Here is a 14,250-nt window from a genome sequence, read left to right on the forward strand (position 1 = left end):
CTTGAGAATGGAGAGCTGTGGCCAGCCTTCACACATGGCAACATGGTGGAGGCAACGCTGTGTCTATAACCACAGACTAGTTCTGGGAGGGAGGTGAGGAGCCACCGCAATGAGAAGCCCGTGCACCACAACAAAGAGTAGCCCCCGCTCACAGCAACTAGAGAAAGCCTGTGCGCAGCAACGAAGACCCAACACAGCCAAAAATAAATAAATACAATAAATAATTAATTAAATTGTACCTGAAAAGGATATGACTTTAAGTCTCTGTCATCAATGACTACAACTCTGTTATCAGATCAGCCTAAGGGTGGGGAGGACACTGGGGTTAGGAAATAGAGAGGCAGCAGAAAGAAAACTGGAAAATGTAGTGGACTTGCCAGAGGCCTTTGACTCTTGTCTCAGACCTGGACATCACAGTGACAGGCACTGTGCCACAATAATGCGTCCCCCAACTGTGGCCCCCACCGGGCCCCAAACTATGAGTGACAGCGACCGGAACCTGGATCAGAGAGTCTCCTGACAATTACGATTTAAAAAAAAAAGAAGCTTGATTTTTCAGTTTACTATATTTGCCAGCCATTTACATTATTTGGGGAAATTTTGAGGCCACTCTTGACACATGCAAAGTTTAAAAATTTCATTGGCAGCACTCATATCTGCCATGAGTCACCCAGCCTGACAGGGAAATCTGTAATTATGGCTGAGACTAACAAGCAAGCAAGCAAATGACACCTCTTTCTTTATTGTCCTTGTCAATACGAAAATGGTTGATGAATGGGGGTCTTAAATTTAAGACCTGGGTTTACATATGATAAAGGTCTTCTACTCTTCACCAATTGCAAGATAGAGAGGAAAACCAGAGAAAATTCACTTTGAAAGCCACCCTGAACACAGGATGACTTGCATGGCACTTGTGGGTTTTTTTTTTTTTAATTTTATTAATTTTATTTATTTTGGGGTCTTCATTGCTGCGCGAGGGCTTTCTCTAGTTGTGGCGAGCGGGGGCCACTCTTTGTTACGGCACGCGGGCTTCTCATTGCGGAGCATGGGCTCTAGGCATCCGGGCTTCAGTAGTTGCGGCACACGGGCTCAGTAGTTGTGGCTCGCGGGCTCTAGAGCGCAGGCTCAGTAGTTGTGGCGCGCGGGCCTAGTTGCTCCGCGGCATGTGGGATCTTCCTAGACCAGGGATCGAACCAGTGTCCCTTGCATTGGCAGGCAGATTCTTAACAACTGCGCCACCAGGGAAGTCCCTCCCTTGTGGTTTTGATGAGAACAGAAACGCAGTGCAAGTTTCCACACCTCTTCACTCAACCTCCCATATTTATTCCCTCTTCTGGATCAGGATGCACTTGACTCACCAACTCCAGTAGATGGTTGGAGCCGGAGGAGACCTCAGCGATCATCTGCTCTCATCCAACTTTTTGACGCTATAAGTGGGAAAATGATGTCTGCACTGGTGGTTACCCTCAGCTGGTTAGTGGCAGATCTGAGACTGCGAGCCAGGTCTCTAGACTTCCAGGCCAGGGATCTATCTTCCTGCCATACCCTGCTTTTGGTAAGACTGACCGAAGCAAGTTGTCTGTCTGGAACCGGCATACATCTTGGCTTAAGGTCTGTTGCTGAGTCCATTTAGATGTGAGGAGTGACTAGAGTCCTCACCTCTAGTGCCAGGAACCCCAAATGTATCATGACTCACCAGAGGCTACCAGACAATTGCTATATTGTAAATTCTGAGAGGCAGATAACTGATTGGAAGGGGCAGGAGGTCAGGGGTCTGGTCATAGAGTTCCATTTGTACAGCAAGGACATTGCTTGCATATAGATTGTATCTTTATTTTGGGAAGCCTGGAGACTGATGGAGATTATAGCAGGTGACAAGGTCCCTTCAAGCCCCTCCTGGCAATATCAATACAACTCACATGCATAGTCATTTTTGGCATCCCTAGGAAGAGATGGAGAATCACTAAGTAAATTACTTTCAAATGTCAAAAATTACTAAGATCCTCATATGATAGTACTTGTACTTAACCATCCATTGGGTCAGTAGATTGTAGTCATTAAGAATTAGGTTTTAGGGAATGTAAATTGGTGCAGCCACTATGGAAAACAGTATGGCGGTTCCTCAAAAAACTAAAAATAAATTGCCATATGATCCAGCAATCCCACTCCTGGGCATATAGCCAGAGAAAACTAAAATTCAAAAAGATACATGCACCCCAATGTTCACTTGCAGCACTATTTGCAATAGCCAAGACATGGAAACAACCTAAATGTCCACTGACAGACGAATGGATAAAAAAGCTGTGGTACATATATACAATGGAATACTACTCAGCCATAAAAAAGAATGAAATAAAGCCATTTGCAGCAACATGGATGGACCTAGTGATTATCATACTAAATGAAGTAAGTCAGAAAGTGAAAGATTCACTTATATGTGGAGTCTAAAATGTGACACAGGGAATTCCCTGATGGTCCAGGGGTTAGGACTCTGTGCTTTCACTGCCGAATGTGGGGGTCCAATCCCTGTTTGGGGAACTAAGATGCTGCAAGCAGCCAAAATAAGTAAGTAAGTAAATAAATAAATAAAATATGACACAAATGAACTTATCTATGAAACAGAAACAGACAGACATAGAGAACAGACTGGTGGTTGCCAAGGAGGGAAGGTGCTGGGGGAGGGATGGTTGGGGTTAGCAGATGTCAGCTTTTATCTATATGATGGATAAACAACAAGGTCCTACTGTAGAGCACAGGGAACGATATTCAATATCCTGTGATAAACCATAATGGAAAAGAATATATATATATACATGTATAACTGAGTCACTTTGCTGTACAGCAGAAATTAACACATTGTAAATCAACTATACTTCAATAAAATAAAATTTTTAAAAAAGAGCTAGGCTTTAGAGTGCAACCAACCTGGGTTCAGACCCAGGCTGTACTCCTTACTACTATTCTACCAGGCCTACTGTGCAAGCTCAATCCATGTTAGCTACCACTGATATCGATGGAGAAGATATAAAGTGACAAAAAGCCACTGTGGATTCAGTTGATTCATATTCATCTGTATTTAAAAATTACAACAGCATCTACCTGAATGACTGGTAAATATCTATGACTGGAATTATTTATTCAGGCCACAGACAATGCTTTGTGTGCAAATTAATTGATTTGAACCTGTTACAGTAATCACTCCGCTGGGTCATGGGTCCATGGTGCTAGTACCTCTGATGTTGTGGAAGAGCATGGATTTTGGAATCTCACAGTCCAGGGTCAAATCCCAGCTTTGCCATGTCCTACCTGTGCCATCTTTGACAAGTTGCTTAACTTCTCTGAGTCTCAGTGTCCTCATCTCTAAAATAAAGGATAATACCTCCCTCACAAGGTTGTTGGGAAGATCAAGTGATACAATGTCCACAGCAACCTAATGGACGATGGGTGTCAAATAAATGTTCATTTGTAGTCTCACAACTTGGGCAAGCTTCATAATCCACATCACTTTGAAAACCATTACTTAAATTGCAGAGGACAGAGACTTCCCTGGTGGCACAGTGGTTGAGAATCTGCCCGCCAATGCAAGGGATACGGGTTTGATCCCTGGTCTGGGAGGATCCCACATGCCGCGGAGTGGCTGGGCCCGTGAGCCACAACTACTGAGCCTGCGCATCTGGAGCCTGTGCTCCGCAACAAGAGAGGCCGCGACAGTGAGAGGCCCGCGCACCGTGATGAAGAGTGGCCCCCCACTTGCCGCAACTGGAGAAAGCCCTCGCACAGAAACGAAGACCCAACACAGCCAAAAATAAATAAATAAATAAATTTAAAGCTTCATGGTCAAAGAAGCAAACAAAATAAAACATGTTAAAAAAAAAAAAAAAAAAGAATCCGCCTGCCAATGCAGGGGACAGTTCGAGCGCTGGTCCGGGAAGATCCCACATGCCGCGGAGCAACTAAGCCCGTGCGCCACAACTACTGAGCCTGCGCTCTAGAGCCCGCGACCCACAACGACTGCGCCTGTGTGCCACAACTACTGAAGCCCGTGCGCCTAGAGCCCGTGCTCCGCAACAAGAGAAGCCACCGCAATGAGAAGCCCACGCACCACAACGAAGAGAAGCCCCTGCTCGCCGCACCTGGAGAAAGCCCGCGTGCAGCAACGAAGACCCAATGCAGCCAAAGTATAAATTAATTAATTAATTAAAAGAAAATAAGCTTGGTAGACAAAAGTTCTCACAATAGAATTGAAATTTGGAGAACCTTTGGACAAACTTAATCATTCCTTATTGCCCTTACTTTTATGTGGTTAACAGCAAATCTTTATTTATGCCATCTAATGGCCACTTTAGAAAATCTACAGATAGTGTAGGCATAAAATTCATCCTAACAATTTTATTATTTTGAATCTAGGTATGATTTTGGGAAAGGCAAAATCAAGAATAGTTTTTATAGAAGACAAGATATGTGATAAGTACCCCAAAATAGGAAATAATTTGATGAAAAATACTTTAGTTTACCCAAATTCTATTTTTACTTTTATTTTACATTATTCATGCACAGATTGTAGTAATTACTAATATACCTTTCTATGCAAGTATTTAGGCATGTGTAAATATATTTAAGACATTTAAAGCTTATATTGAATACCTATAGATTTAAAACATAATTTATCAGTATATTAAATTAAAAATGTACATATCACTAAATTTACCATGTTAATAAGCAGAAAATCATAACCATTATGTCAAATACATATTTGTATTTCTCTGTAATTACTGTGCCTGGTATAATTAACTGTTTATATTCTCTTTAACTAAAGTGATCAACTATTTTTCTTTTCTCCAGAAAATAAAGAAAATTAGAGAACAGAAAATGAATTGTTTGGCTACTTTTTTCTCCATGAGCACTCATTTCATATCATTTTAATAATTTTGAGGGAAAAAGAAACATAAATAATATTATTCAAAGGCATTTTCATCGTTTGTTAATGGATTGCCATTCTGAGAAATAAGGGTAAAAATTTTATTTAGTGACTAATGTTTTGTATCAGTTTCTTATTTAGAAACTGTCCAGACTTCCAGTTTTAATTAATTAATTGTTTAACAAGGTCTTAAAGCTGAGAAAAGTTTAAATGTATAAAACAGATTTTGACACATATACATAAAAAGAGAGCGACGGATGGTTTAGACAGTAACTTGGACCCTTGATATTTTTATCAAGCTGTGTGATCAAAAAGCCAGTACTTAATACTCCTCAAAGTATAGAAAGGAAGGAGAGGATATTAAATATCCTCTATATTAAATAAAATGGTCTTTTTTTTTCAAAGAAAAACAAGACAAATAATGTCTTCATGGAGGTTTCTTCACTTTTTGTTCTTTTTTGTTCTAAAGTACCTCCCAAACACACAATCTTGCTCATATCAAAAGCTCCCTAAAATGGCCACTGCAATTCCAAATTGTCCTTGGTGAAACTGTGACAGTTAGAATGATAAGCATACTAGTTAGTATTGTTAACAAGATGAAGAAAACACGTGTTTGGCCTGAAAGAGGCACCATTTACATTGAGAAGAACTTGAGAACTGGAATGGCCCTTAAAAATAGTGCTTGGGTAACTTTTTCTCCCCTGAGCCTGACCAAAGGCCAATGGTCACCAAGGAGTGGCCAGAAAAACCTTCTGAAATAAAGCAATTCTCTGAGACACAAAGACAGGACAGAAGAAGTCCTTGTAAGGTTTGAAATGATGGGAGGCAAAGGAGTACCATTCTGGGGAATCCCCTGGGTCCAACTTAAGGATGGACTGACCGGGCTTGGCAGGTCGGCTTTGCGGAGGCCTCCCTGATCCTGGCCCCTGGTGGTCACACCTTTGTGGAATTCCTCTCTTCCTTGAGTGTGGGCTGGACCTGTGACTTGCTTCCAACCAATGGAATGCAACCAAGGAGACGGAATCTAGGCCACTGCATTTATATGTTTACCTAAGAGGGTAGCACCCATCTTGCTAAAGTCTCTCACTCCAGTGTTGGTTTTGAAGAAGCAACTTGCCATGAATTTTATAACCACAAGGAAATGACTTCTGCCAACAACCTGGGAGAGCTTGGAAGCAGATACCTGCCCTGTCAAGGATCTGAGGAGAACCCAGCTTCGGCTGATGCCTTTTGTGAAGCCTTGTGACACCCTAAGCAGATTAGCGAGCTAAGCTGTGCCCAGAGCCCTGACCCGGAGCAACGGCAGGGTGATGAGCACGTGTGGTTCTATGCGGCTGAGACTGTGGTAATATGTTATGCGACAACAGAAAACAAACGCTCTAGCCTATGCTCATCTCCCCACTTCTGGGCAATTTCATTTCTAAATATCCAACTCATCATTCAGATATTTTCCTCTAGTCATGAGCAGCAGAGGTTAAAATTACTTACCAAAACTTTATTAGACTCTTTGGGTAAAAATTAACCAATGGTCTTTTCCCCGTTTTAAACATTAATATTAGCCTAGTAAAAGAGGCAGCAAAACATTAGCAGGGGCTGCTTTTATCAATATTTATACAGCTGACCTCAATCCAACTCCAGCAAGGACAGCTTCTGTTGAGGCATACAGGCCTCTCTCCAGTTAGACCCAGCCCTTCTGCTTTATATCCTCTCCAGGCCGTATATATACTGGATATTCAATAATTGGAATGGAATTGAAAGTGTGATTGCCTTGAAGCTTATTAATTAATGATATCTGGCTTCACTTCACACAGCACTTCTACTTGATGCCAAAACTCTGTGACAGGACAGATGCTGGGACCACAAGCAGTGAGTATGCCATTGTCACTGCTGCCTGAGCCAAATTTTACGAGACAAGGAAAATAAAGGGCAACTAGAATTCTGAGTCCTCGGCATCATCTTTAGTTAGCTGCCACGGAATTTCCCAGCACTGAACCTCTCTTAACATTCTTACTTCTCCCCACCCCTCCAGGTATCTGAAATAGAATAAAAGGAAATAAAACAACTTCCCCTAAATGATTTTTCCCTTCTCTTTTTTCTTTTAAATAGCAACCTCAACTGTTGGCAGAGGTTTCTAGGAATTCAAGGAACATCAATAAAGTTTAGGTCAAATGAGATTTATAATTAGAAAACAGATACTATTTTGGGTATTAAATTTAAGGATAAAATGAAGCCAAGTCCACATACGTATTTATATACACCACAGCACAGAGCAGCTGGTCCAGCTGCACCCAGTGTCTGGTGCTTCTGGCTGGATCTCTGTTCTCCAGGGGAACAGACTAAGCTCCTTTAGGGCAGGGACCATATTCTGGTCAGCTCTGGATTCTCCAACACATGCACACCCTCCACTCAAAGGGCCACTCATAGAATGTGTTGAATTCAATTAAACGAGAAAACAATTTTTAAAAAAAGTTAACGACGACTGCTAAGGTGACATCTGAACCCAAATGTTCAAACACTGCCATTCTTACCCATTTTCCAGTGAAACTACTGGAGGGAAAGGGGACAGAATTAAACCAATTAATAGCACTAAAACCTCCAAGCCTACATTAAGGAAGAATCACACCATGTTTTGCCAGTGAAAATGACTAGAATTTAAAACATATTTTAATGAGAACACTTTCTCACCATCTTTAAATAGAAATGACTTGCACTTTTTACTCTGAAGCTGCGAGGCCATCAGGACTTATTCACTTCCTGGTCCGTGGGGTTCTGAAGCCACCCCACCACCAGCTCTCCAGTGCTCTTGAGGCATGTGTTGGACATGTCCTCCTCTGTTGGGAGACCTTGTGGCAGCTTCAGGGGCTTGATTCTGTGACATAAGAGAATGCTTTTAGAGTTATACTAGGTAACACGTTTTAAGAAACTGCTGGAATAACAAACAACAAACCTTATCAAATGTTTAACTACTTTCAGTTTTGCATTCACCGAAGGGATATTCTTGTGAACTTGAGGAGTATGTGCCTACAAACAAAGGAAACAATGTCATGGATCAATTTCAAAAGCACAGATGGTCCCATGTTACAGGGAAAGGTTAAGGTGTAGGCTCATTCTGTCTAAATCAAACTTCCAAACATACTACATGAAATAATACATTTAAACAAAAGAAATATTAAATATACACCTTAAAGTTTTAAAAGTGGAAAATTTAAAGCAAATTTAAACAACACTAAAGATGACTAAAATAGTTACATACTTTTTGTAACCCAAGCATCTTTATTATATCTTTCTCCCAATATGGACGTCTTTTTGTACTTTTTATTCTGGTAACAATATGCAGTTTATGAGGTTGCTGTGGATCCCCACCATATTTTTCATGATCTTCAGGTGAAGGCTGGAAAACCTAGAAAGGAAGAATTATAAACGGTAAAATTTCAATTTACACAGCTTCTATGTACCTCCTTTTTTTTTCCTTAAAAAAACTTCAAACAACTACATAATGATTTCATCCCTAATAGTTCTATAATCCTCACCCTCAAATTGAACATTTCTACCAGTCTGATTACTCAGATAGATGGAGTCTAAGAATTTCATACACTAAGAAAAATACCACACAGGCAAGGTTTTGTTTTGTTTTGCTTTTATTAAGAGAAAAGCAGGAGCAACCAGATGACACTAAAGAGTTCAAATGTCAAGAGAATATATTGCATTATATGAGCTGAGCCTTGGGCTGCATTCCCTCCCCCATTCAAGGAGGGGGACAAACAAAAACTTACAATGACAATAACACATAAGTATTAAAAAAGTATGTATTGGCTGCAACCCCGAATAAGGATGTATGTATAAGACTATTTGTAATACTGAAAATTTTAAAGACCACATCTATATTCCTCAAGAGAATAGCTAAATAAATTATGATGCATACATTCTAAATAAAACTAAAAATAATATAACTAAATAAGATATGATGCAAATAAATTATGATGAATCCTACTGGCTATAATGCTACCATTAAAACAAATAAGGTTTACTACCTTTGTAAGTACTAACATTGAAGGATGGTCATAATATATTCTTGAGCAAAAAAAACAAATTTCCACACCATTGTGTAACAGGATCTTGTATTTGTTTCATCTACACCATGATGAGTGTGTACATATGATGTATTCTGTAACTACTGATCCTAAGAATATGATCCTAAATTCTATTTTTTATTGTTTTTAACATCTTTATTGGAGTATAATTGCTTTACAATGGTGTGTTAGTTTCTGCTTTATAAGAAAGTGAATCAGCTATACATATACATATATCCCCGTATCTCCTCCCTCTTGCATTTCCCTCCCATCCTCCCTAACCCACCCCTCTAGGTGGTCACAAACCACGGAGCTGATCTCCCTGTGCTATGCAGCTGCTTCCCAGTAGCTATCTGTTTTACATTTGATAGTGTATATATGTCCATGCCACTCTTACTTCGTCCCAGCTTCCCCTTCCCCATCCCTGCGTCCTCAAGTCCATTCTCTACATCTGCGTCTTTATTCCTGTCCTGCCCCTAGGTTCTTCAGAACCAGTTTTTTTTTTCTTTTTTTAGATTCCATATATATGTGTTAGCATACAGTATTTGTTTTTCTCTTTCTGACTTACTTCACTCTGTATGACAGACTGTAGATCCATCCACCTCAATACAAATAACTCAATTTCGTTTCTTTTTATGGCTGAGTAATATTCCATTGTATATATGTGCCACATCTTCTTTATCCATTCACGTATCGATGGACACTTAGGTTGCATCCATGTCCTGGCTACTGTAAATAGTGCTGCAAAGAACATTGTGGTACATGTCTCTTTTTGAATTATGGTTTTCTCAGGGTATATGCCCAGTAGTGGGATTGCTGGGTCGTATGGTAGTTCTATTTTTAGTTTTTTAAGGAACCTCCATACTGTTCTCCATAGTGGCTGTATCAATTTACATTCCCACCAACAGTGCAAGACGGTTCCCTTTTCTCCACACCCTCTTCAGCATTTATTGTTTGTAGATTTTTTGATGATGGCCATTCTGACTGGTGTGAGATGATACCTCATTGTAGTTTTAATATGCATTTCTCTAATGATTAGCGATCTTGAGCAACCTTCCATGTGTTTGTTGGCAATCTGTATATCTTCTTTGGAGAAATGTCTACTTAGGTCTTCTGCCCATTTTTGGATTGGGTTGTTTGTTTTCTTGATATTGCGCTGCATGAGCTGCTTGTATATTTTGGAGATTAATCCTTTGTTAGCTGCTTCGTTTGCAAATATTTTCTCCCATTCTAAGGGTTGCCTTTTCATCTTGTTTATGTTTTCCTTTGCTGTGCAAAAGCTTTTAAATTTCATTAGGTCCCATTTATTTTTGTTTTTATGTCCATTTCTCTAGGAGCTGGGTCAAAAAGGATCTTGCTGTGATTTATGTCATAGAGTGTTCTGCCTATGTTTTCCTCTAAGAGTTTGATAGTGTCTGGCCTTACATTTAGGTCTTTAATCCATTTTGAGTTTATTTTTGTGTATGGTGTTAGGAAGTGTTCTAATTTCATTCTTTTACATGTAGCTGTCCAGTTTTCCCAGCACCACTTATTGAAGAGGCTGTCTTTTCTCCATTGTATACTCTTGCCTCCTTTATCAAAAATAAGGTGACCATATGTGCGTGATTTTATCTCTAGGCTTTCTATCCTGTTCCATTGATCTGTATTTCTGTTTTTCTGCCATTACCATATTGTCTTGATTACTGTAGCTTTGTAGTGTAGTCTGAGGCCCAGGAGCCTGATTCCTCCAGCTCCGTTTTTCTTTCTCAAGATTGCTTTGGCTATTCGGGGTCTTTGGTGTTTCCATACAAATTGTGAAATTTTTTGTTCTAGTTCTGTGAAAAATGCCATTGGTAATTTGATACGGATTGCACTGAATCTGTAGATTGCATCGAGTAGAACAGTCATTTTCACAATGTTGATTCTTCCAATCCAAGAACATGGTATATCTCTCCATTTGTTTGTATCATCTTTAATTTCTTTCAACAGTGTCTTATGGTTTTCTGTGTACAAGTCTCTTGTCTCCTTAGGTAGGTTTATTCCTAGGTATTTTATTCTTTTTGTTGCAATGGTAAATGGGAGTGTTTCCTTAATTTCTCTTTCAGATTTTTCATCATTAGTGTACAGGAATGCCAGAAATTTCTGTGCATTAATTTTGTATCCTGCTACTCTACTAAATTCATTGATTAGCTCTAGTAGTTTTCTGGTAGCATCTTTAGGATTCTCTATGTATAGTATCATGTCATTTGCAAACAGTGACAGCTTTACTTCTTCTTTTCCAATTTGGATTCCTTTTATTGCTTTTTCTTCTCTGATTGTTGTGGCTAAAACTTCCAAAACTATGTTGAATAATAGTGGTGAGAGTGGACAACCTTGTCTTGTTCCTGATCTTAGAGGAAATGGTTTCAGTTTTTCACCACTGAGAACGATGTTGGCTGTGGGCTTGTCATATATGGCCTTTATTATGTTGAGGTAAGTTCCCTCTATGCGTACTTTCTGGAGGGTTTTTATCATAAATGGGTGTTGAATTTTGTCAAAAGCTTTTTCTGCATCTATTGAGATGATCATATGGTTTTTATCCTTCAATTTGTTAACATGGTGTATCACACTGGTTGATTTGTGTATACTGAAGAATCCTTACATCCCTGGGATAAACCCCACTTGATCATGGTGTATGACCCTTTTAATGTGCTGTTGGATTCTGTTTGCTAGTATTTTGTTGAGGATTTTTGCGTCTATGTTCATCAGAGATACTGGCCTGTAGTTTTCTTTTTTTGTGACATCTTAGTCTGGTTTTGGTATCAGGGTGATGGTGGCCTCGTAGAATTTAGGAATGTTCCTCCCTCTGCTATATTTTGGAAGAGTTTGAGAAGGATAGGTGTTAGCTCTTCTCTAAATGTTTGATAGAATTCACCTGTGAAGCCATCTGGTCCTGGGCTTTTGTTTGTTGGAAGATTTTTAATCACAGTCTCAATTCAGTGCTTGTGATTGGTCTGTTTATATTTTCTATTTCTTCCTGGTTCAGTCTCGGAAGGTTGTACTTTTCTAAGAATTTGTCCATTTCTTCCAGGTTGTCCATTTTATTGGCATATAGTTGCTTGTAGTAATCTCTCATGATCCTTTGTATTTCTGCAGTATCAGTTGTTACTTCTCCTTTTTCATTTCTAATTCTATTGATTTGAGTCTTCTCCCTTTTTTTCTTGATGAGTCTGGCTAATGGTTTATAAATTTTGTTTATCTTTTCAAAGAACCAGCTTTTAGTTTTATTGATCTTTGCTACTGTTTCCTTCATTTCTTTTTTATTTATTTCTTATCTGATCTTTATGATTTCTTTCCTTCTGCTAACTTTGGGGTTTTTTTGTTCTTCTTTCTCTAACTGCTTTAGGTGTAAGGTTAGGTTGTTTATTTCAGATGTTTCCTGTTTCTTGAGGTAGGATTGTATTGCTATAAAGTTCCTTCTTAGAACTGCTTTTGCTGCATCCCATAGGTTTTGGGTCGTGTTTTCATTATCATTTGTTTCTAGGTATTTTTTGATTTCCTCTTTAATTTCTTCAGTGATCTCTTGGTTATTAAGTAGTGTATTGTATAGCCTCCATGTGTCTGTATTTTTTAGATTTTTTCTTGTAATTGATACCTAGTCTCATAGTTTTGTGGTCGGAAAAGATACTGATACAATTTCAATTTTCTTAAATTTACCAAGGCTTGATTTGTGACCCAAGATATGATCTATCCTGGAGAATGTTCCATGAGCAATTGAGAAGAAAGTGTATTCTGTTGTTTTTGGACGGAATGTCCTATAAATATCAATTAAGTCCATCTTGTTTAATGTATCATTTAAAGCTTGTGTTTCCTTATTTATTTTCATTTTGGATCATCTGTCCATTGGTGAAAGTGGGGTGTTAAAGTCCCCTACTATGACTGTTTAACTGTCGACTTCCCCTTTTATGGCTTTTAGTGTTTGCCTTATGTATTGAGGTGCTCCTATGTTGGGTGCATAAATATTTACAATTGTTATATCTTCTTCTTGGATTGATCTGTTGATCATTATGTAGTGTCCTTCTTTGTCTCTTATAATAGTCTTTATTTTAAAGTCTATTTTGTCTGATATGAGAATTGCTACTCCAGCGTTCTTTCGATTTCCATTTGCATGGAATATCTTTTTCCATCCCCTCACTTTCAGTCTGTATGTGTCCCTAGGTCTGAAGTGGGTCTCCTGTAGACAGCATATATATGGGTCTTGTTTTTGTATCCATTCAGCCAGTCTGTGTCTTTTGGTTGGAGCATTTAATCCATTTACATTTAAGGTAGTTATCGATATGTATGTTCCTATGACCATTTTCTTAATTGTTTTGGGTTTGTTATTGTAGGTCTTTTTCTTCTCTTGTGTTTCCTGCCTAGAGAAGTTCCTTTAGCACTTGTTGTAAAGCTGGTTTGGTGGTGCTGAATTCTCTTAGCTTTTGCTTGTCTGTAAAGGTTTTAATTTCTCTGTCAAATCTCAATGAGATCCTTGCTGGGTAGAATAATCTTGGTTGTAGGTTTTTCCCTGTCATCAGTTTAAATATGTCCTGCCACTCCCTTCTGGCTTGGAGAGTTTCTGCTGAAAGATCAGCTGTTAACCTTATGGGGATTCCCTTGTATGTTACTTGTTGTTTTTCCCTTGCTGCCTTTAATATTTTTTCTTTGTATTTAATTTTTGATAGCTTGATTAATATGTGTCTTGGCGTGTTTCTCCTTGGATTTATCCTGTATGGGACTCTTTGTGCTTCCTGGCCTTGATTGACTATTTCCTTTCCCATATTAGGGAAGTTTTCAACTATAATCTCTTCAAATATTTTCTCAGTCCCTTTCTCTTTCTCTTTTTCTTCTGGGACCCCTATAATTTGAATGTTGGTGAGTTTAATGTTGTCCCAGAGGTCTCTGAGACTGTCCTCATTTCTTCTCATTCTTTTTTCTTTATTCTGCTCTGCGGTAGTTATTTCCACTATTTTATCTTCCAGGTCACTTATCCGTTCCTCTGCCTCAGTTATTCTGCTATTGATTCCTTCTAGAGAATTTTTAATTTCATTTATTGTGGTGTTCATCACTGTTTGTTTGCTCTTTAGTTCTTCTAGGTCCTTGTTAAACGTTTCTTGTATTTTCTCCATTCTATTTCCAAGATTTTGGATCATCTTTACTATCATTATTCTGAATTCTTTTTCAGGCAGACTGCTTATTTCCTCTTCATTTGTTTGGTCTGGTGGGTTTTCACCTTCCTTCTTCATCTGCTGTGTGTTTCTCTGTCTT

The 14,250-nt window shown here is 38.9% G+C and overlaps 1 protein-coding gene across 4 annotated transcripts in view; it reads right to left on the bottom strand.

Annotated features, from left to right (window-relative positions):
- Positions 1–14,250, bottom strand: part of MRPL30 (mitochondrial ribosomal protein L30) — a 45,650-nt gene that overhangs the window by 21,593 nt on the left and 9,807 nt on the right. For 3 of the 4 annotated variants that reach the window (XR_009506456.1, XR_009506457.1, XR_009506455.1), the window contains exons 4-6: positions 8,172–8,318; positions 7,866–7,939; positions 7,604–7,787 (exon numbers count right to left, since the gene is read on the bottom strand). Coding sequence is in view for 1 of the 4 variants with exons in the window: in XM_059942783.1 (XP_059798766.1) it covers positions 7,655–7,787; positions 7,866–7,939; positions 8,172–8,318 (354 nt within the window). In the remaining 3 variants the exon portion in view is untranslated. Of the gene's footprint in view, positions 1–7,564; positions 7,788–7,865; positions 7,940–8,171; positions 8,319–14,250 lie in introns of those variants that run through there. The other variant, XM_059942783.1, reaches the window with a different exon arrangement.

Source organism: Balaenoptera ricei, chromosome 13, assembly GCF_028023285.1.
Source record: "Balaenoptera ricei isolate mBalRic1 chromosome 13, mBalRic1.hap2, whole genome shotgun sequence".
In the NCBI taxonomy this organism is placed as follows: domain Eukaryota; kingdom Metazoa; phylum Chordata; class Mammalia; order Artiodactyla; family Balaenopteridae; genus Balaenoptera; species Balaenoptera ricei.